The sequence below is a fragment of the Molossus molossus genome, unplaced genomic scaffold, assembly GCF_014108415.1.
Source record: "Molossus molossus isolate mMolMol1 unplaced genomic scaffold, mMolMol1.p scaffold_m16_p_8, whole genome shotgun sequence".
Lineage (NCBI taxonomy): Eukaryota > Metazoa > Chordata > Mammalia > Chiroptera > Molossidae > Molossus > Molossus molossus.
In genome coordinates this window covers 12,407,609-12,430,329 of record NW_023425402.1, presented here as the reverse complement: position 1 = coordinate 12,430,329, position 22,721 = coordinate 12,407,609, and the positions used below count along the sequence as shown (strand labels likewise).

General features: G+C 48.1%; 2 protein-coding genes and 1 non-coding gene across 6 annotated transcripts; 2 read left to right on the top strand and 1 right to left on the bottom strand.

Annotated features, from left to right (window-relative positions):
• Window positions 1–298: 298 nt before the first annotated feature.
• On the top strand, window positions 299–18,912 carry OARD1 (O-acyl-ADP-ribose deacylase 1). Of its 4 annotated transcripts, XM_036248090.1 has the most exons (9): window positions 327–459; window positions 1,019–1,098; window positions 1,437–1,581; window positions 2,569–2,627; window positions 3,866–3,978; window positions 14,301–14,401; window positions 15,379–15,439; window positions 16,183–16,300; window positions 18,826–18,912. In XM_036248090.1, the coding sequence occupies exons 2-9, from the start codon at window positions 1,060–1,062 to the stop codon at window positions 18,895–18,897; spliced, it is 708 nt and encodes a 235-aa protein (XP_036103983.1). In that variant the 5' UTR covers window positions 327–459; window positions 1,019–1,059; the 3' UTR covers window positions 18,898–18,912. The 4 variants fall into 4 exon arrangements, 3 of the variants coding, with proteins under 3 accessions (XP_036103985.1, XP_036103983.1, XP_036103984.1); XR_004957596.1 differs by lacking the exons at window positions 16,183–16,300; window positions 18,826–18,912 and adding an exon at window positions 5,041–5,087 and having other exon boundaries at window positions 15,225–15,439; XM_036248091.1 differs by lacking the exons at window positions 16,183–16,300; window positions 18,826–18,912 and having other exon boundaries at window positions 15,225–15,439.
• APOBEC2 (apolipoprotein B mRNA editing enzyme catalytic subunit 2) lies at window positions 8,705–21,180 on the bottom strand. Its single transcript, XM_036248093.1, has 3 exons — window positions 20,913–21,180; window positions 11,873–12,432; window positions 8,705–8,768 (listed from the first exon to the last, which is right to left on the bottom strand). Exons 1-2 carry the CDS (start codon window positions 21,041–21,043, stop codon window positions 11,889–11,891), a joined length of 675 nt encoding a protein of 224 aa, XP_036103986.1. The 5' UTR covers window positions 21,044–21,180; the 3' UTR covers window positions 8,705–8,768; window positions 11,873–11,888.
• LOC118622172 lies at window positions 13,822–14,003 on the top strand. Its single transcript, XR_004957980.1, has one exon. It is a non-coding gene; the product is annotated as a U2 spliceosomal RNA (small nuclear RNA).
• Window positions 21,181–22,721: the final 1,541 nt, after the last annotated feature.

The following is a 22,721-nucleotide window of genomic DNA, read 5'->3' as shown; positions in this document are numbered from 1 at the left end:
CGCCTTCTAGACGCGCCAGTCCCTTGGACTCATACACTGCCCTGAACATATTACTACGCAGGCGCTAACTAGCTCCTTTGCCAACTTCCCACCCTCTTCTATGCGGCCCCTGGAGGCACACCCCTGGGCTAATGCGCAAGCGCTGTTCCTTCTCTCTCGTGGTGGCTGTCTCGTTACGCATGCCCGGGTGGCGGCGGGAGACTTCACGTTATTTACCGCCGGAAGTTCGGCGGCCATCACCAAAGAGTGGTGGTGCTGGTAGCTAGCTAGAGGGGCTCGTTTCCGCGTCGCTCCCGGGTGGTGGGCGGCCATCTTAGGTGCGTACTCTGAAGTGCTGTGGCAGGATTGGTTCCGCATCTGGGCTCGTCGGCTGCTCCCAACCTACCAGGGCCGGGTCTGGAGGCCTTCCCCGTGGGGCGGGACCTCGTAACGACCGACTTCAGGCGAAGGGTAACCCCGGTACGTTGGGGCTTAGAGCGAGCCTCCTCCCTCCTTCCCACGGGACCCCAGGACACGCAGTACACCCTCGCTGACCCGCCTGAGGGTAGGAGACAGAGAGTGGGAGGCTGCTCCAGACTCCTTCCCCCGACACCCCCAAACAGAGGAGTAAACCTTGAGAGGCCACCTGCCCTCCTTCCCGCGCGGGGCTGTACACACCCCCTGGCCCGTACACCTGGTTGCGGCCCGAAGTCCCTCCTTTTTTCTTCTAGGCCAAACCCACCGAGTGTAAGGACTGTCCTCCGCCCGCCGGGCGCGGGGAGAGGAGGAGGCGCGGCTTGGGGCCGCCTTTTCTTCGCGGGCGGAGCGGGCGCTCCGGGAAAGCGCGAAATGCGAGCGGGGTCCGGCGCCTCCGGACCGAAGGCAGCTTTCCTCCCCCCCGCTGCAGGAGAGTTTTGTATTGCGAAGTCACATTCAGTGATCAACGTTGGGGAGCAATGAGGAGTGGGTGGTCAGGGCGATCTGAATATAATATGTTCAGGCTGCCTAAGCATGTTTCCTTCCCTTTCCCTTCTCATAGCTGGAGAAACATATAAGTTCTGGAGATAGCAACTCGGTATCATGGCCGGCAGCCCTAGTGAAGATGCAGAAGGAAGCAGAGTGCGTAATAACTATTACCTTATGGTGAACTGAAATTCGAATAATTGAGGTCAAAAGCATAAACACTTTTAGTTGAATTGTCTTCTCTCTCTCTCTCTCTCTCTCTCTCTCTCTCTCTAGCTGTTTTATTTCAGAAAGGCTAATACAACCTAGGCAGAGGCCAGCCATCACTTTCCTCTTACATATGTTTTAATTCGTTGCGGCTAATTCCTAAAAATTCTGAGGATTTGACTTTTAATCAAGAAGGTGGGGAGGGGTGGTGGGCACAGTAAAGGAAAACAAATAGCTTAGTATTTTTGTGTATCTAATGAAACATTTTTTCCCTTTGCACATTTTAGATCACTTATGTGAAAGGAGACCTTTTTGCATGCCCCAAAACAGACTCTCTAGCCCACTGTATCAGTGAGGACTGTCGAATGGGCGCTGGGATAGCTGTACTCTTCAAGAAGAAATTTGGAGGGGTGCAGGAACTGTTAAATCAACGTGAGTTTTGAAAACAGCTTATTTCTTAAGCCCTGGCTAGAGCATCTTTTGACCTCTATTAAATAAGATATACATGTAAAAAGGGGGTTCCTGACCACTGAGTACTTTTAACTCATCAGATTAAGTTTTTCCTCCACAAAAACAGCCTGTTTTTTTAGTCCTTATTACACCAAGCTTGAGCTCTTGTAAAAGTTCTAATCTCTTCTACCTATACCATAAAGCTCTATTGGTAATACTCCACTTCCCTGAAAACGTTAATTACTCTGAAGTGCTTAGCAAAGTCCACAGGTTTTAGCCGGTCATTCAAGATCCTCTGTTGACCCATATTGTATTGAGGAATTTAGAATCCTTTTTTTTACAAGCCCCACCTATCACTTTCTACCAATGGTGTTAAACCAGAGATGTGTATTAGAATCCTGTGGAGCCTCTGAAACAGGTCCTCAGACCATATCTAGGCTTACTCAATCAGCGTCTCCACTGGTGGTTTTGATCCCAGCCTTTAAAAAGGCTATTTCTTACTGCTTCGTATTGTAGTTATATATGAACATGACACCTTTTCTTGATTGAAAACCCTTTTAATTAGGAACACCTGTGTTCCCCATAAATGCTTAAACCTTAGTTTTTTGTATGTAAAAAGGTCATTATTAAATGAACATACATTTAGCAAAGGAATGCTGTAGATTGTAAAACATGTCAAGGTAACAGACAAAGTTTTTTAAATGAACAGTAAGGGTGTACTTGAAAATTGGAGCAGGACAAAAGATGGGGTGTGAGGAAAACATGGTCAAGAAAACACGATTAAGAAAGCTGGAAGCTAAGAAATACAGTATTTAGGAAGGCTGATGAGCAAAGTATTCATAGGAGACAACAGGTTTCTTTAAAGTTGAAAATTAGTTCTGAGGTAAACAAGATTTTTAAAAAATCTAAGAATGGAGATAAGCGTTTGATTTTCTTTTTTCTTTCTACTATTAAATAACTTTTTCTTAGAAAAGAAATCTGGAGAGGTGGCTGTTCTGAAGAGAGATGGGCGATACATATATTACTTGGTAAGAGGGGCCAATTCTCAATATGTTCTAAGGATTGGTGAACAGATAGGCTGTGCTGACTTTGTGTTGATGACGAGATTCCATTCTAAACAACCGAAGATGTCAAAAAGCTGATCTCGTACCAACTCAGGTCCAGTGGTGATGGCTATTTGGAGCTCTGGGTTAGAAAAGAAGCTACATCCTAGCTCCATAGGAAAAAGTACTGTGACAGCTATTAAAGGCCTGTGTTCTAAGACTTGCAAAAGTTAGGGATGCCTCCTGTACTTTAATTCTTTTCTTATCATAGTGAGATAGAAAAACAGTAATGTCTCAAGAGACAGATTGCCCAAAGGAGTTTTTCATTCTTCCTTATCAAGTGCACTCAGCTGCTTTCCTGCTTGCTGCCTCAGTGTGGGGTCCTGCCACTGTCCAAATGGTCTTCAGCCCCAGAAAGAGTGCGGCTGCTGGGTGACTTACAGCCAACCCACTATGAGCTTGATTTGGACAGCACACTAAGTGGGATCATATCTTTGAATGCTGTCTTTAAGGCTGCTGTGACTTCCAGTGTTATTTGGAATACTACCAGTTTGTTTCTGTTCTGGGTTTTTTTGTTTGTTTGTTTGTTTTTTTTGTTTTTTTGTTTTTAATTTAGAGAGAGAGGAAGTGAGGGAGAGAGAGAGAGAGAGAGAAACATCGTGTATGCCCCCCACTGGGGATCTGGCCCACAAACTGGGCATGCGCCCTGACTGGGAATCGAACCGGCGACCTCTTGGCACATGCCCAGGTCGATGCTCAACCACTGAGCCACATCGGCCGGACTTGTTTCTGTTCTTTTCTAGAGAAACAAAAAGCAAGCAAGCAAGTAAGCATAGTTTCTAAGTAAATAGACTTAACAGGACATTTTCAGTTGATATGAGTTCTTGTTAACAAATATGTAGCTTATCTCTTGGAAGTGGCACAAAGACTTTCACCTACTTTGGTTAAAGACAGTATATAATAGGCATAGTCTGTTAACCTCCCGGGCTTGAGAAAAGGAAAGATTATTACCAGGCAGTGTCTGGGTTTTTCAGGCCCTATTTAGTTTGTCTTTCTGAAGGCTTCCCATAACTGGAAGGGATAGTATAATGTTTGTCATCCCTGCTTTAGACTATTCTAAATGCACTTCTGGTTTTAATTATCAGGGTGTTGGGAGAATATGACAGCTTTCTTTAGCTATCATTTTGGACTAATAGAAGTTTGAATTTTTTCTGTGTACTCAGATTACAAAGAAAAGGGCTTCACACAAGCCAACTTATGAAAACTTACAGAAGAGTTTAGAGGCCATGAAGTCCCATTGTCTGAAGAATGGAGTCACGGACCTCTCCATGCCCAGGCAAGGACATCCAGGGCCCTAAGTGAAGACTTGATTGGTGGGGTTTACAGTCTTACCCAAAGACAAATGACTCAAAAGCTTAATCCAAAATACAGGCTTGGAGGTGGAAAAATTTCAGAACTTTAAAAAACTCACCAGTTACCCAGTTGTCAGACCTTAGGCCCAGGCATACCCATTTCTTAGCTTGGGTTGAATGACTCAGGATAATTAATTTAAAACACACACCTGCCTCAACCTATGTAGTAGGGAGGAACCACTGTTGAATCACATTTGTTAAATTTCTAGTATCCTCTACCTGAAGCTTAGCCTTTATTCCCGAAACAATGTAAGCTTAACAACCAAAATCAAGCAATTATGATTTCCTTCTGGGCCACTTCTGGTGTCCCAAATCTGTTAATCATGTGCATAGAAAGTTGTAAATGACCACCTTTTCAACTATGTGCTTGGTGGTGGTCACCTTGGACAGTAGCCAAGGATATGCCCCCCGATGTAATGCCTTAGACCCTACCTGTTGGGAACTCAAGGAACGACATTGGGGTTTCGGTATCTCCTTTGCATCCTTTTCAGGAAATAGGCTGGAGGTCACTACTTCTCTTCTGTCAGTCTGGTTTTGAGTCAGTGCTGACCATGCATGCAGCTCACTTCAAGCTCCAAGATACTTGTGTGGCTACAGGGTCCCTTGTCTTACACTGATCTTTAATATATATATGGATTATGTATCAAACTTTTTTTTTTTTTTTTTTTTAATCCTCACCCGAGGATATTTTTCCATTTTTTGTACAGATAGAGTGGGAGGGAGAGAGAGAGAGAAACATCGACGTGAAGGGACACATCGAGTGGCTGCCACCCGCACGACCAACCAGGGCCGGGGACAAACTGCAACCGAAGTACGTGCCTCAGCGGGAACTGAACCCGGGTCTCTCCGGACCGCAGGTCGACGCTCTAACTGCTGAGCCAAACCGGCCAGGGCCAAACTTTTTTTAATCACAGTATTTTTTTCAGGGACTTAACGATCACATTTTATGAAATTAGCAATTTTAAGCTTCTCTTTTTTTCCCCTAGGGATGTTGAGGATCAATAAAGTGACGTCTTAGAAGAAAAGGTGCTAGGTAATAGAGTTTTGTGGGCCAGTAAAAGTTTTTCACCAGGGTGTTGCAGAGACCTGAATTGCCATCAGCTTGGCATTTCTCAACAATCCATTTTCTTTTTTTTCGTAGAGATCCTGTCCTTTGTCTCCTTTTTAATCTTTAACTTTCCACGATCATAAGTGTATTTTTAAATTGCCAGCCTTTTCCTGTTCACCCACAGCTAGTTTTCATCATTAGACATAGAAGGATCGTGAGTCTCCCTTATCACTGTAGTTGTACATTTCTAAATGTTGCTTGAAATAATTGGGAAGTGATAATCAGTAGGCAAAAGAGATGTGACAGCTGTGGGATGTTAGTGCTGTCAGGAACAGCCTTGGGTGGCTCACAACAGGAATTAACTTCCACACTTCCACCATGACTGCCTATAGGTGTGAGATCAGATCATTTGTTCTCATGCTCTGGGTGAATACAGACTAAAGGAAGAAGGTAGGAGTGCTTTCCTAGATACCTTCATCACAACCAGTGGAGATGTTTTGTTCTTTTTCAGGATTGGGTGTGGTCTTGATCGTCTGCAATGGGAAAATGTATCTGCAATGATTGAGGAGGTGTTTGAGGCAACAGACATCAGAATTACTGTGTACACACTCTGAACTGATGAGCATTTTGGATATGTCCGTGTTTTCTGGTGTCATCCCTACTGGGCCATAGGACTGGGCAAACTCACTTTAAAAATTGTCAGAGGAAAGTTTCATGTGAAGTTGTCTGTCACAGGCCATGTTGGGTTTCTGTATTCCCATGATTGGACTGGGACTCTGGAGGAGGGATTGCTGGGAAATGTTGCTGTGATTTTTTTTTTCCTTTTTGCAAGAAAGTAGGTGATAGCCTGATGATAGGCCGGGAATCAGGTGTTGGGTTCTACCACCCTTGTTTTGCTCCAGGATGCTACCTGATTTGTTTGGCTTGCCACTAGGTGGCAGCATTGATTCTACTTCTCTGCTGTTTAAGAGAAATTTCAGGAAGGATGAACATTTCAGTTAATTTTGCATCTTTTGTCATTTGTGCATTTACTTGGTATTATCCTTATGTCCTCACATTCATCTTAGGAGAGAATTTTGAGTGTTTGTTTAAATTACAAAAATGGGTTTTTACATTGTTAAGGCATTTGTGGAAACAAAAATGGGAAAATAAATATCTTCTTGGGCTACAGTGAGGTTCTGTACACGTTTGTGTGGTTCTGGACTTGGATAGTGGAGGGTTCACCTCTGACTCTGGGAAGAGCAGCGTGGTGAGAACAAGAACGGACAGCGCCTGTGGGTCAGCACACTGCAAAGGCAGGTTTATAGCCTTCCCTCGTGGTGAGCTCTCCTGTCCACTGCGCAGTCCCGTGATTGAACCTGTCTGAATTCTGTAATTACACGTGAAGTAATGTATGTATTTTTGTTTTTGTTTTTTTAATCCTCACCCGAGGACATTTTTCCATTTTTTTTGTTCAGGTAGAGTAGGAGGGAGAGAGAGGAGCAGAGAGAGAGAGAAACATCGATGTGAAAGGGACACATCGAGTGGCTACCACCCGCACGACCAACCAGGGCCGGGGACAAACTGCAACCGAGGTATGTGCCCTTAGCGGGAACCGAACCCGGGTCTCTCTGACACTCTAACCGCTGAGCCAAACTGGCCAGGGCTGAAGTAATGTATGTTAAATTCCTGGCAAAGTGCTTATTGTGGAGTAATGACTTGGTTCTCAACAAAATTTGTATGAATCTTCTTTAAAAAAACAAAAACAAAAAACCTCACTCTCCCCCCCAAATTCTATTTTGGTAGTTGGGGCGTTGGGGAAGATGGCCATGTTTCTTAGCTCCGGAGGATGCTGAAGAGTAATCATCTGGGACGGAGAACAGTAAATAGTCCCCTTCTTAAGCTGAGAGAACAACACTTTGCTCTAGTGGTGGGAGAAGAAGGTTCATAAATTTAGCCACTGGCCCAGTATAGAGGTATGAGGGACATTAGTGGAGTTCCCTCCCCTCCCCCGAACTGTGGTGGTGTAAGTTAAAACAGCCAGACTTACTATTGATTTTTCTCCCTTGAGTGAATCCTGGACTTGCTTTCCCAAGTATAAAAAACTGGATTTTAGAATGTGCTTGTTGAAACACCGGAGTGCACTGGTTAAATATAGCCTTTGTACTTTAGACGTGTGTTCTTATCACATTGCAGCCTGATATGAGGCAGCAGTTTCAGAAAGTATTTCATGTCTTTTGTACCTCTGTGTGGAACAGACAAGTTCTCCGTGTAGTTGGGCTGGGGTAGTGCCAGGAGCAAGTTCATTATCAAACTTAGACTAAGGCTTTTCTAGAAGAGGCATTGCTGCTGTTCATTAGTAGTAGTAAAAGTGAAGGGGGAAAAAGAAGGGACGAAAATCTAAATACAACTGAAAATGAGAGTGGGTGAAAAGAGGAAATGAAGTATTTTGCTAACTATGCAAATAAATATTAACATTGGTTTGAAGGCTGCTTCTACGTGGAAAGGGAGGGATTAGGGAGAATGTTTTTCAGGGAGTATGACTCGATTTTTTTTTTTCTAACAAGTCTTAGTCTTGTGGAGAACTGGCTGTAAGCGGAACTCTGGGACTCAGCAGGAATGTGATAAAATGCTTTATTTGTAGATAGTCTTGGGGTCAAATTCCAATGTCTTAATCACACTCAAAGTCTGGGGAAAGGCATTGCCTGATAATCAGAATGAACACATTATTCCTGGAAACCTAGTTAGAGTTTGGCAAACATCCAGAAATTCACATGTAAAATTGTACTTCTATATAGAACTTGAATCTTTAAGAAATGAGACTTTGACATCATCCTGTCATCACCATCAAGTACACATGTTGACAACTCTTATATTGTGTATCTGAACATTGAAATCTTCATATTTCTCACTTCTAGTTAGTCAAGAGGCTAATTGCTTATTAATTGACTGTTGGGGCATGGATATTTTACATACATTTCTCATGTCTTTTGCTTTACCGTCTACCATATTCCTTGTCTTCAGACAAGGCAAAAGACACTCAGGGAATCTCAGAAGAAAATATTTTATGAAGGTCAAGACGAGGATGAGACGTCTACATGGGAGAGTTAGTGTCCTGTATTGCCTAGACAAGTCCTGGTTTCAGCCGCCCTCCCACTTACAGTGTGGCTTGGTTCATAGCCTAGGCAATCCCTATTCCTGGGACTTCATCCCTGTCCATAGTTAACATCTAAATGTTCAAGTTCCTTAAAAAACATGGTCACAGAAAATCCACACCACTTTTTATTGTTGCTGCTTGTGTTTCTTTAAAAAAAAAAAAAAAAAAAAAGACCAAGTTAATATCAATGCATTTCTGGACATATTTCAAAGATCTGCACAGATCTTGGGTCTGAGGCTGTTTGCCTTAAGCAGCCCATTTGGGGGATAATTAGAACCCTCAGCCCCATGATGCTTGGCACCCACACATGGTGGTTATTTCTCCTTGCAACCGTCCTTTCCCAAGAGCAGCCTTAGAGAGAGAGGCACAATTGAAGTGATTTACATCATGAGAAGTATATTTGGAGTCCAGGGCCTTGTGCAGTGGGATTGGTTGATGTCAAATGTTGTCCAGCTCCAAGTGGTATCAGGAAGTCAGGCATGTCCCAGATGGCCATACATGTCACTGCTGTCTCTTGGCAGCAGGCAGACCTTGAGAAGACAGAAAACGTGTTACTGAGAGCCCTGCTGGCCCAACGATAAAGAGGTTTTTTTTTTTTTTTTTTTTAAATTAGGGTTTCTGTGTACCTTCCCCAAGTCCCTGAATTTCTACATAGTGTCCTGTGACTACTGGTTTACCCATGTGGGATTTGTGCCATTCACGTTTGGTATGGTTCGCACAGAGAGAGCCCCAGGAGAGACCTGTTTTAACTGTTCTTTTGACGTGATTACATGGTTAAATCCTAATCTGTCATTTTTTTAAAAGGTAGAATAAGAAATATGAGGAAAATTTTCTTTAACAAATTCCCATTTCTTGGAAGTATTTTAATTAAGCAGAGTTGTTCTTTGGGGCTTTTGGATGATAACCCTTATTTTATGCCTTTTTTTTTTTTTTTTTTTTTTTTTAACTTGGTACATTATAACCTTTTCCTTCAGGAACATAAGCAACTGAAATAGGGTGCAGGGAAGCATGTGCATAATGGGTCCAGATCATATAGTTCTGTTCACTAATGGAAAGAGGCTTATAATGTGGAACATGTCCAATAACATTTTATTAAGAATAATTGGACTTAGACATGGACTTTTTCCATCAAACTGATCTATTTTACTTCTGTTTAGATTAGCATAAGGTACAACCCTCAATTATCCAATATTAAAAGCTCTTTTTAATTCTCCTTGAATTGCTTAATTTTTATGGCAGATTTAACTATCTCATCTGACTTAATGGAAAACAACACCACCACCACCCACGAATCCCTGAGGACTTGCTAGTTAGACAGCTGGAAGTAACGGTCCATGACTCTGGAAGATGTTTAAGAAGATGGTACCTAGGGTTAAAAAATAAAACTACCAGTCATTCTGTAGGATCTATGTAGGGTTTATAGTTACAGTGATAGTACCTACGCTAATAAAATCTTCAAGGAATTGAAAAGCTAATTTTGTATTTTCAGAGGGCACCCTTAGAAATCTCTTTTTATTACCACTCACCACCACTCAAAGTAGTGTCTTATTTTATATGAGCAGAGTACCACATGACATTACCTCACCATAGTCTCAGTGAATTCAATGATGGTCCTGCTTTTTTGTCAGAAATGGCTGAAAATCGTATCTTCATGGATTGGCAAATGCTCAACTGGAGAATTATCAGGCACCCTGAGTGCACTTCTATTTTTTATTTTTATTTTTTAATCCTCACCCGAGGATATTTTTCCATTGATTTTTCGGATAGAGTGGAAGAGAGGGAGGAAGGGAGAGAGAGAAAAACATTGATGTGAGAGAGAGAGACATCAATCAGTTGCTTTCTCCATGACCAGGGCTGGGGATTGAACCTGTAACCTAGGTACATGCCCTTGACTGTGAATCAAACCCTCGACACTTCAGTCCACTGAGCCAAACGAGCCAGGGCAGGAGTGTACTTCTTAGCAAACACCTGCCAACATCAAGCTCCAGAAAATTTTTTTTCCTTTATTTGTTTTAGAGAGAGGAAGGGGGAGAGAGAGCTAGAAACATCGAAGAGAGAGAACATCGATTGGGCGCCTCCTGCATGCCCCTCACTGAGGATCAGGCCCACAACCTGGGCATGTACCCTGACCAGGAATTGAACCTGGCGACCTCTTGGTGCCATGGGTTGACGCTCAAACACTGAGCCACACTGGCTGGGCCAGAAATTGATATTTTCAAAACGTGTTTGTGAAGCAACAACTTAAGAATATTAAGAGTGAGCCCTGGCCAGCTTGGCTCAGCGGTTAGAGTGTTGGCCTGCGGTCCAGAGAGACTCAGGTTTGGTTCCCGCTAAGGGAATGTACCTCGGTTGCAGTTTGTCCCCGGCCCTGGTTGGTCATGCGGGTGGCAACTACTCGATGTGTCCCTTTCATGTCGATGTTTCTGTCTCTCTCTCTCTTCCTCCCTCTCTCCCTCCCACTCTATCTGAACAAAAAATGGAAAAATGTCCTCCAGTGAGGATAGGAAAAAAAAAAAAAAAGAATATTAAGAGTAAGAGACACCAAAACTTGAATAACTTTATGGAAGCATGCTGCTTTTGTGTGTGAGTAAATGTGAGTTATTCCAGAATGAAGGTTGTTGAAGAGGGTGGGGAAGACCAATATTCTTTATTCCTGGAGGACTTTGATCAGTAACTCGGGCCTTGTAAGGGGACTTGATCGTAGCATTGCTGTGGGAGCAAAGCAGACTAGATCAAATTCAAAAAAAGACAGTAAAGGATTCTGTACCCTCTTTCCTGAGGGTAATCAGCCTGTTTCTGTAAGAGTCTAATTTACCCTCAGCAAGAGGCCAAATTGGCCTTAATTGTGTCCTAATTATTTGCTTAAATAGCTAATTTTTACTCCAGTTCTCCTATCACATCTTCATATCGGTAGGAGGCTACTTCTGAGCTGCTGACTAATTTACAAACATCTTTTTAACCCTTTAAACATTCCCACGTGGAAGAACTTGTTGCTATATTATCCCCATGCCTGCATTCAGCATTTTTCTCTGAGTTCTGCTGAGGTCTTCTCAACATCAGAAAAATGTTCCTGCATTATACATTTCACACAGCAATTACTGGTTTCCCTCAAAGCAGAACCATGTGTATGAAAACATGAAAGCTTGCTTCTCTGGCCAAAAAATGTTGGGGAATTTCAAAAGTATCAAAAATGAAACAAAAAAATCGCTCCCGATAGAATGAAGCGCCTGTTTAAAGAAATGCAAAGGTAAGATTGCAGCTTTCCACAAGGTGTCCAGAATGAATGACTCTGCATGAACACACGGGGGCATGCTTAGGGGACTGAAATACATTCTAGGCCCTTCAGTAGCAGCCCCGTACCATCCAGATCTTCCTACAAGCAGCCCTGTCGCATCAGAGTGTTCAGATTCCTGTCAACCCTGCATATTCCACGTCCTGGGGAAAGGTAGTCTGATATAAAAGGGTCGGAGGGAAAAGAATTTAGGGCGAGAACTAAAAGGAGACAGGATCTTTCAGAATGTTTTTGCAGTCCACCCAGAGCAGAGATGAAACCCTTCCCCGGAGAATGGAGCCCCGCTGGGTCCACCTGACCCCAGCCTCTGCCCTCCAGGGGAGTGGTGGTGCCGGGACTCACGTGAGGCCGAGCCCGCCTACTTCAGGATGTCGGCCAGCTTTTCCTCGTAGTACAGGAAGTTCTCCTGAATGTCCTCCCAGGGCTCGAAGGCCTTGGATTCGCCCTCTTCCTGCTCCACGAAGTTCTGCCAGATGTACTCGAAGTCCTGGGGCTTCATGATGCGCAGCCTGCAGCCGGCCTCCTTGAGCTTCTTGAGCGCCGCCTGGATCTCGGGCTCCTCCCACATGAACAGGCGCCCCACCAGGATGAGCAGGCGCAGGTTCTTGGTTTTGCTCAGGGTGCTGATGATGCGCTCGGCGCACGCCACGCAGGGGCTGGAGGACACGTACCAGGTGACGTTGTAGCGCAGGGCCGGGTCGAAGTTCGGCACCACCGTTTTGAAGAAGGCTTCCTCGGCGTGGGCAGTGGCGTGCTCGTCCTCCAGGTATCCCCGGGTGGCCTGCACCTGGCCTCCCTTGTCCTGCGCTTCAATCACGTAGCAGAGGAAGGTCTTGTTCCGCCCGGAACTGTACTCCACGTTCCGGAACTGGAACTTGAAGAAGTTGACAGGCAGCCGCTCCCTGTGGGTCAAGACAAAGCAACGGGGGAGAGAATGAGTTCTTGTTTCTGGAGCCATCCTGGACTGGGTAGCTCTCCAAGATCTCAGCATGAGTGCCAAAAGGCATAGAGAGTGCCAAAGGGTTTATCTGGAGGAAAGAATTTGGAGTGAGGTGTGCATTCCAGTCCCCCCAGTAGGGTCGGTCTCCAAACCCCAGCATCGCTGGATGCACGACGCACACCTCCATTTCTACACCAATGACTGACCGGGCTCTCCACCAGAATCACCTAGAAGGCTCTATAAATGAGGCCTGGGCCCGACGAACCCAACTCAATCAGAACACCTGGTGGGGGCCTAGGCATCAGCATTTTAAAAAGCTCTCTGGATGATCCTAATTTGTGGCCAGGTTTGAAAAGCAGTGTTCAAATGGTAATTTTACAAAGTAGCAAGCATATAAAATTTCCCAAGCAAGACAGATTTTGCAGAATTTTTTTTTAATCCTCACCCAAGGACATTTTTGCATTTATCCTCAGAGCGGGAGGAAGAGAGGGAGAAACATTGATGTGAGAGAGACACATCGACTGGTTGCCACCCACCCACACAACCCCATCTGGGCTGGGGACGAACTGCAACCAAGGTACATGCCCTTACACGAACCGAACCCGGGACTCTGGTCCGCAGGCTGACGCTCTAACTGCTAAGCAAAACTGGCCAGGGCTCGCAGACGTTTTATGCTTTCATCCCTCCTCACTCCTGTCTGTTGCATGTTCTCTTAGAGTGGCCTACGGTTTGCAGTGCCGTGCTCTCCTAGTGATGTCCTCGAGCCTATCCTTTTCCTCGGGTGAAAGACGGTTGTCACATAAGTGCCCAGTAATTCTTTTGTTGTTAATCCTCGCGTGAGGGTATTTTTTCCCACTGATTTTTAGAGAGTAGAAGGGAGGCGGGGAGAGAGAGAAACATCCATGTGAGAGAGACATATGGATTGGTTGCCTCCCACATATGCCCCACCTTGGTCTTGGATGAAATCTGCAACCCAGCACATGCCTTTGACTGGGAATCGAACACTCGACCCTTCGGTGCAAGGGCCAACGCTCTGACCACTGAGCCACAGGGGCCAGGGCTAGTGTCCAAGAATTTTTAGCTTGGATACTTAAGGGTATCTTGATATGATTCAGCTTGTATATAATATTGAATCATTTCAAAATCAGGAAGGATTTGGCCTCTGCCCTCCAGATGCCTTTACTCTAGCAGCTCAATTCTAGCTGGACAGAGAAGATATAAATAAGATAGCCGAAAACAGAAAACTGCTAAAAATGACTGAGTCAAGTGGGGGACATGCAAAGGGTTTGAGTTTAGCCTTGATTCAGGAGGCAATAGAGAATCACTACAGGTTCTCGAATAACTAGACATAGTCGCTTCTTGGCCTTTTGGCTAAGATCAAGTACAGTATCTGTTCTGATCAGATTAATATCAGCTCTGTCCTCTGCCCAAGGACAATATATTAAATGGGGTTTTGGAGCAGGGAGGTGGAATAGGAGTTGGCTTCGTCCACTCTGAGTGTCTGTTAGCACTTCCGGGAGTGGTGCACACAAAGAAGAGAAAGAAAGACGCGCACAAGCCATGTCCACGGAAGAGGACAGGTGGCGTCAAGCAGACAGTGAAGCTGGGGGAAGCCTGAGAAAGAGCCCGCTGGTGTCCGAGGAAACGACTCGGGGATGGACCTGTCCAGTGGCTTCAAGGGGAAATGGACGAAATGAAAGCAGAGAAAGGCCAGGTTTCTTGAACAGTTTAGTAGTAAGAAGAAGGGAAAAAAGCAGAGGAACTGGAGAGGGCATCAGCGTTGAAGATTGTTTTGATCTTGATGTGTACGCCTGTGTTTTTCCAAAATAGGAAGATTTGTGTAGGTTTGAAGGCCAAGGAGAACGTGGCAGCTTTACCGGGAGAGAGAAAATGCCAGGAGGGAGAAAAAGGAAATGCCAGCAGAGCAGAGGGTGAGTGGCACCAGCTGGACAGGTTGACGGTTTTCTTCTTTAAAAATGTAATCTCTGGAGCATTTGAGATCTTGCTCCCCAGCATATATCATCAGTTTGGCTCAAATAAACTTATAAAACGTCTCAAAATAAAAATGTAATCTCTGTGGCTGCCTCAGAAGATACCCTGAGGCAACCATTAGCTTCATTGTCGCTTCTGTCCCTGCCTTCTGTTCCCCGAAGAGGTCACCTAACTCCCTGGACTGCAGGGGAATCCCTGGTATCCCAGGGCCTTGGCTTCTTAGGCATAAGCAGCAGGTGCCAAAGAGCTGAGTGAACCTGAGCTGTTTCCCTTCCCCCATCACCAATTTTTCTCTACCCCGGTTTCCATGTCTCTTGCTGGCAAATTAAGTTTCCACTTCAGAGCTGGATGCATTTGAGGACCCAGCCCCAGGGATTCCTTTGGGTGCTATACTTAGCTCTCTAAGCCCCCTCTGTCCCTGGTTGGATGTGTTTATTATTTACTTAGTATATTGGGAGTGGATGACCTGATGACTCCCCTCTTCTCTTCAGCCCCTGCTGGGATTAGCTCTCCCTAATGACACTCACCCCACCAGACCACTCCTGAACTTTGCTGGTTGCTAAACGATCCCTTCTCTTCCTGGAGTGGTTTTCTCCTTCCAAGAAACACAGCGTTTACCTTTCTTGCCCAAAACCGTTTTTTGCTTTTCAAGGCCTTTTGCCAGACCACCCCACCTCACCCCGAGCCTAATCCGGAGGCACCTGTCAATAAGTTCTGCAACTTTATGCAAAACGTGTATATACAAAACCGATTTTACCATAGGTTAGCTGATATGAACAAGACTGAAGTTCCTATGGCATCTCGTCAACATTGAGATGGAACGTCGCTGAAAGAACCGTGGTTCTCGGAGGACCTGCTGTGTTCGTGACTGCGTGGCTGGCTGGGGGCTTCAGCAACTGCTGTCTGTGTCCCGCACGTTTTCTTCTGGAACCCCCAGAAGTATGGCTCCAACTTGGCCAAGCACAACCCCGCCGAGGGTATGGGTTTGACCCAGTGTGCGATTTGTTTTTCTCAGCCCCTCCCTCTTCAGTTCTGGTGTTTTCCCTCCTCCTCCCCTGGGCCAGGGGGAGTTCCCAGAGAAACGTGGAGCCATGGGAGGAGAAGAAAGTTCACCTCTATAAGTACTGTTTCCCAGCCCCTCTGGCCAGCAGCCCGGTCTTCCCTGTCCCTCAGCAGAGACAACAGAGTGAGAGCAAATAGATGCCCGGGAAGGGCAGTGCTTTCCAGGGGCACAGCAAAGCCCGCGGCCCGGGCTCCCGGTCCTCCCTTTGGGCTTCCTCAGAGACCCAGCTTGCTGGCTGCTCCTTTTCAGTCTTCTGGAGGGAGCATAAGGATCCATCGGGGTTCTTTGGGGATCCCCACTGACTGAAACAGCGAGGCCCTTGAGGAGAACCAGGGGAGCAGAGCCGGCAGAGGTCTGAAGCTCCCCGGGGAGCTCAGGCACCATGGGCATCTCGGGGACTGATCACAGAAGTCTGCACGACCACGCCCACTCGTAGGAGGAGGGACATAGTGTCACTTCTTAAGTGATCACAAACATTTTTTATTCTAAGTAGCTTGATATGCCTGAGGACCACATTTACTTATACTGTGAACCCTAGCAGCTGTGTTACTGCTAAAGGGGGGGGGGGTCAGGAGAGAGAGCGACGGTGGATTTTTTATACTTGGGCTCAGTGGCTTCTTTAGGCACAAAAACCATCAGCGTTATTCCCACCCCCAGCCTGAGACGCGCCTCTTCCAGCAGCACTTCCTCACACTGTCTGCAGACGAGGCCGCACAGGCTGCCCAGACCCAGGCTGCTGGGCGGGCAGTTCTCTGGGCAGGAACCGGCACTCCAGGTATCTGGGAAAAGCTGGGATGATGGTCTGTTGGTGGAGGGGAAAGATGTGAGTGTGTGTGTGTGTGTGTGTGTGTGTGTGTGTGTTTTTCATGTGTTCACATTTAAAAACATTTGCATCTCCTAAGCATAAATCTATTCAGTGAAAAGAAGCAACCTTGAGGGCAGGAGATGCTGGTCTGAGATTAAACATTTGCTCCAACATAATCCATGGAGTGGAAAATCCACTCACAGGTCATTGGGTGTTGACTCATTTCAGGATGTTTTTCCCTCACTAGACCTGCTGGAAAGAGGCCGAACGGTCAGTTTCAGGTTCCTTTCCCTTTCAGTACACTTTCAGCAGGATGCTAAGGAGTGGGCCTAGTCAGGAGGGGGGAGAAGCCCAGTGGGAACTGGGACTTCCTAGAGCTGCACAGGTGTGGTGGCTGCAGGCTTCTGGTCTGCAGTTCTGGGAGGACAGCCCCCGGCAGGCCAGAGCCCGCCCCTCCCCCCAGACAGCATGTCTTGACCCAGCTTTGACCTTCCCCGGCCCTCAGTGGCGACCAGGGTGGTCAGCCAGTGGTGTCTGCTAGCCTTTTGTTTTTTTTGTAATCCTCTCCCCAGGATGTTTTTCATTTTACTGATTTTAGAGAAAGAAGAAGGGAGAGGAAAAACAGAGAGAGAAACATCGATTGGTGGCCTCCTGTGTGTGCCGGACTGGGGATGGCATCCACAGCCTTTTGGGGGTATGGAACAATGCTCTAACCAACCGTGGACGCAAAGGGGCCACATGCTAGTCTGTTAACTAGCCTGTACCCACCTATGTAAAAGAAGCATGTGTCTATCACGTTACTTTTTATCAATCCTAGAGATTTCTCCCCGCTTTGCTATCTCCCACCTCCCTAATCTATCACCAGTGGACTTCATGTAACCCACTTACATCTTCTCTTTGGATGGTAATGTATAAATGAAGGTGCGAAACTGCCGTTCTCCAGAGCATTGTCTCAATCTCTTGAGGTTTTGCCTCCTGGCATTTGTCCATAGTTTGGCTCAATACACGATTCTTCCTGGCATGCTCGAGTGCTGGGTAAGGGTGAGGGGCTTGTGGCATTAACAGTGGTGTTGCAGGCCCTCACTCCTCGCCTGTCCCTTTCTTTTGAACCCTGCCTTGTCTGTCTGCCCCTCCCACGGCCTGAGTAAATTACGGGAGCTAAAGAAGGGGTCAGAAGGGGAATCCCTGGCGGTGCCATTTATCTCTGTTCCATGATAACCCCTTTGCTAGCAAATTCAGCTTCATGCAAAGTCATACACGACATAACTCGAGGCAGACACACAGGTGCCGCCCGGCAGAGCCGCAGTCACCTGTCACTGGGACGGGAGACAGGACACAGCCGGTTCTGGGGCCCAGAGCCTCCCTACAGCATGCCAAGCCAAAGGCAGCCGTGGACCGTGAAACCCTCTTCTGAGCCTAGTGCTACTGGGTCTTCGTATCTGCAGAATTTCTCGCCTCAAGTTCTTCCCGAAATTAAGTCCCTATCCCGGCACCTGGCAGAGAGCCCCACACACAATAGGTGCTCATCATCAGTCCATCCCTTTATTCAAAAACAAAAATTCCTTATGTATTAGGAGCTGGGTACTATTCTAGGGGTAGGGACAGAGCAGTTGGAAGGCAAAGTTCCTGTCCTCATGGAAGTAAAACACTAGTGGAGGAAGGGGCAGCAAAGACATGACTCCTGTTCTGTAAATACCATTGACCATAAAAGACTCCTCTTGAGGCTTTTTAAGACAGTGTGGTGATTCGCTGTCGGTTAATCCTGGGGATTGCGCGCTGCGCTGTCCATTAGCTTTGGACAAATTATGAACCCTTCAAAGGCTTGGTTCCTCCTCTGAAAGTAGGTTGAGTCACCCAACCCCTCAGATTTTAAACAACTGTAGACACTCAAGAAATTAAACCTAGTATTGATGGATGGTGCCTTTTTTGTTGTTTTTAATCCTCACTTGAGGATATGTTTTCCATTGATGTTTGGAGACAGTGGAAGGCAGGGCGGGAGGGAGGAGAAAGAGAGAGACATCTATTGGTGGCCTGCTGCATGTGCCCCGACCGACAGGGATCGAACCTGCTACCCAGGTGCAGGTTGGTGCCACTGACCAGAATCAAACCCGTAACCACTTAGCCACTGGCCAGGATGATGGTGCCTTTTCTGGGCCTCACATCGCACCCCCCAGAGCACCGTCTAAACTCCACCAAGCCTCGGCCCCGCTCTTCCTCTCGGGAGAGGCTCCTCTCAGCAGCGTGCTAGTTTGCACCCAGCAAACTGAAAGAGAGAAAACTCTGACTTCTAACTTTGCTGACATCTGTTCAAGAACCCGCAGCTGAGGAGAGAGACGCACGGTCCCCTCGGCCCACGTGAGCTGGCGGGGCACGCCACCGCAGTGGTACACCCCTTCTGTCCCTTTGCACCGTTACTGTGTTAATGCCCTTAGGTCTGCTGCTATCCTGAGCGCCCTGCTCAAGCCAGAATCAAGCCAAGTCTCTGTTTCCCCCAGGTACGCCCGCCTCACCCCAGGCTGTGTGCTGACGGGCCACCTGCTCTCTGCCAGTTTGTGGCTGAAGGCTGAGACGCAGTATGGACAGAGCCACCCCTGTGGGAGTCCTAGCGAGGAGAGGACATGCTTGGGAACCCTTTGACCCCAGGGCATCTGGAGAAGGAAGAAGGAGTCTTTCCCTCATCCTGTCCCTGCAGAGACACAGCCACACCTCTGAGCTATTTTCAGCCATCTGTTTACCCCAAGGGGCCCAGGAGACAAATCTCCACAGCTGTCACTGGTGGCCAGGAGACATTCCGGGCTCCACCTCCCTCCTGAGCTGCTCTGAGCTCCCGGAAAGCCGCCGGACCTGGGCGTCTGTTTCTGAGCCTTGGGGGTAGGGGAAGCCTCAAGCACACTGCCCTGCAGCCGGAGACAGGTGGAGCTCTGTGTGTAAACCTGGGAGCCACAACGAGGAAGAGACAGGGAAGGACACTTGGCCGGAGTCACAGGGCCTGCCACTTACTGGTTCTGAGGTCTCCGACAAGTCACTCACCCTCCCTGACTCTGTTTCCCCATCCGAGCGGCTGTCACACAGCCCCCTCTCCTAGCGCTGTGCTGAGGCTGAAGGAGCTCATGAAAGTGTGCCATGATCAAGACCTGGACAGATGTAGGTCACCTCGGAGGGCTGAACCCTCTAGGACCCACCACCCGGGGACTCCGCAGCTTATTCAACTAAACCAACGCGGTCTAACTCGCTTCTGAACCGACCCGGTGCCTGTGACGGGACCACGGCCCTGCGCAGACGGGCGTGCGTGGGCGTGTCCGCGTGACCAGGACAGCCTGCACCCCCGTGCTTGCGGCTGGAGAACGGACCCTTCCGTGCAGAGCGCCTGGAGGCGAGGGCTCTGGTTCTCAGCTCGCCCTGTGTTTATGCTCATCTGCGCCCGTTGCTTTTTTTACCCTAGGTTGAGGGCGACACTAGTTGGTTGGGCATGGCCAAACACAAGTTCAGGGGTGCTACCCTGAACTCTGGCCTCTGGAATTAGGGTGCATTTCCCTCAGGTTCTCTTAGCAACTGGAAAATAACTGAGCCGAAGGGATCCCTGGCATCAGCGAGCGTGACCTGCTCATGTTACAGAGGAAAACACCGAGGCCAGGACTGGGAAGTTCCTTAAACCGGCAGCTCCGAAATGCCACCAGGGACCCTTCCGCCCCCGGAAGGCATCACGCCTCCTTTCTTCTGAGATTTCTTAGTGCCGCCCCTACTCTGCCTGCGGGCATTGCTGGACCCCAGGAGGGAAACCTTGGGGTTCGGGAGGAACGTGGCCCCACGTATCCCCTTCTTATTCTTGGCTTAGGACATTAGCAGGGACACAGAGGGAAGAGGAGGAAGACCAGGGTTTATCCCTGGAGCCGGCACGATGTGGACGGACAGAAGGACCCTGTGTGCAGCCCCTCGGGGCCTCGAGACCTTTGCTCTGGGTCCTGGTTCCTCCGGGCTGTGGCTGCAGGGGTGGGGACCCTCCTCCGTCCAGAAGCCCCTGGCCCTGGCCTGTGTGGCCCGTGCTGTGACCTCTCTGTTTCCCTGGGCTGGATGTGAACAGCCCCTGGGGAAGCTCAGGAAAGACGGACAAGGACAAACTGCTTCTCTCTCAGGCTTGAGAAAGGATGAGTCTCTCTCCTGTTTTAGGATCTTCTCCCGAGAGAGGCTCTAAGAGAAAGTGAGAGACATGCAGATGGAGGGGAGGCTCAGAAGCAGAGAGGGGAGGGAGGGGGTCTTTGACTGGGGCCATGTTTAAAGGCGCCAGTGTCCTTAGCAGATTCCCTGGGACTGAACAGAGGCAGGTGATGTCCCAACACCAGCAGGCCTCAAGGGTGGTTACATGGCCTCCAAGGAGCTCCTCCTACCTCCCCTGAATACAGGGTCCATGGTGTCACCCCGAGAAGCCAGCTGAGACTTGCTGCTGTGTCCCCAGAGCCCCTACCGTGCACACCAGTGCACGCTCACAGTTTGACCCTGGCTCCTACCATTACCATCCTAAGTCCCAGGCTCTTCCCAGCCTGTGCTCCTCCGGGGAGCAGGAGCCCAGGCCACACACTCTCACCCTGTGACGATCTCGAAGGGTGGCAGCTCAATCAGCTCCTTTAGCTTCTCAGGGTCGTCCAGGTTCTCCAGATCCTCACCATTCTGGGAGGCAGGAGCAGCAGCTTCAGCGGCCTGTTCTTTCTGGGCCATGGAGGGGCTGTAGCGGGGAGTCACTGAGGGCGAGGAGAGGCGGCGGTCGCGGCCAGGGCCTGGCAGTGAAGTCCCAAGCAGCTGTCAACAGCTAAATCTGCTGGGTTGTGACGGGCTGAGGACTGGGCAGGCCGGCTCAGTGTGCTCACCCCTAGCCACGGGCTTTATAAGTAGAGGCTGCCTGCCCCTCCCCCAGGCCCTCTCCCTCTATCTTTTTTTAAGTGAGTGACAGCGGGTGCCAGGATGGGGTGAGGGGGAATGGAAAATCTGGCCCTGAGTATCCCCTATTTATCAGCAGGCAAGGACAGGAAGCTGGCAGGTGGTGATGGCTTGACCTCCTCTCCCTCCCCTCCCCAGCTCGCATATGTATTCATATTCTCGCCCTCCCCTCCCTCGCCTATATCCCTCTCGTTTCCCACCCGGCTCCTGGGGGGGGGGGGGGTGGCCTGCTGAGATTTAGGAGGCAGCGGCCTCAGAGGTCTGAGGAGGACGAGGCTGTGAGGAGGTTGTTCCAGAGAGGCCCAGCCGCTTTAGTTGGGAAAGTTGAGTTCAGGTGGTCTAAGGATGGCCAATCTGGAAAGAAACTGTGGATTGTCACCCAAGGGGAGCAGGTGCATTTGGCCTGTTATGGATGCAAAACGGAGTGTCCAATTTGGGGGTCTCCAGGAGCAATGAGGCCGCCTGCCATTTCCTCAGCTTAGAGTTTGGAATTAGGCCAGAGGCGAGTTCGATGTGAAACCCCTCCACGTTCTCAGCTGCCCCAGGAGGCGGTGTGCATCCCGTGGTACCCGTGAGGGAACTGAGGCGCCCGGGAGGCCCAGGGCCTTGCTGGAAGTCTCAGCCCGTAAGTGGCTGAGCCAGCATGAAAACACAGGCTTATTATTATTATTATTAAATTTATTGGGGTGACACTGGTTCATGTGATTATATAAATTTCAAGTGTATAATTCTGTAACACACATGTGTGAGGCAAAAGTGGGTTTACAGGTGTTTGTAAATTATTACTGATAAATAATAACACAAGAATAAACTGTAAACCTACTTTGCCACACCGTGTTTATTGCACTGTGTGCTCACCACCCAAAGTCTAGTCTCCTGTCACCATACATCTGACCCCCCTTTACCCTCTTCAACCTCCCTACACTTCCTGTCTGGTAACCACTATACTGTTTGTTGTCTGTGTCTATATGATGTTTTCTTTTTGCTTGTTTTTTCTTTTGTTGCTTTCTGTTCTATATCCCACATATGATTGAAATAATGTGGCTCTGTTTTAGGCAGTTAGACGAGCAGAGCAGGGACGATGGGCCAGGTACAGAAACTCACCAGGGCAGAAAGCCCCAGATGCCCAGCCAGGGGCAAAACTGGGAAAACAAGGACCCCGCCCCCAGGGTAACCTATCCTCCCCCAGCATATCACTGCTCATGTGGTTTGGACCCCTGACCTTTCCTCCCTAAAGATAACATCTAGGCCTCAGTTGTGTTTCAGCTCCAGGCCCAGAAAAGCAACAAAACCAGACAGGTGACACCGTGGTGGCCTCAGGACCAGCTGCATTGACTAATGCCTGCAAGAGCACACCTGGAAAGCTAATGAATATTCTATTTAGACCCTCCCCTGAGACCTCCCCTAAGATTCCCACCTGCAAGAGAGATAAACCCACTCAGGATGAAGGACCCAGTGT

What these genes read in the sequence shown, in the direction of transcription:
- OARD1 (XM_036248090.1), top strand. Translation starts at nt 1,060, where the DNA reads ATGGCCGGCAGCCCTAGTGAAGATGCAGAAGGAAGCAGA. An exon ending in ACGGACCTCTCCATGCCCAG is followed by an intron (nt 3,979 to 14,300) that starts GCAAGGACATCC and finishes TTTCCAAAATAG; the next exon opens with GAAGATTTGTGTAGGTTTGA. An exon ending in AAATGCCAGCAGAGCAGAGG is followed by an intron (nt 14,402 to 15,378) that starts GTGAGTGGCACC and finishes TGTGTCCCGCAC; the next exon opens with GTTTTCTTCTGGAACCCCCA.
- APOBEC2 (XM_036248093.1), bottom strand. Translation starts at nt 21,043, where the DNA reads ATGGCCCAGAAAGAACAGGCCGCTGAAGCTGCTGCTCCTGCCTCCCAG. An exon ending in CCCTTCGAGATCGTCACAGG is followed by an intron (nt 12,433 to 20,912) that starts GTGAGAGTGTGT and finishes CTTGACCCACAG; the next exon opens with GGAGCGGCTGCCTGTCAACT.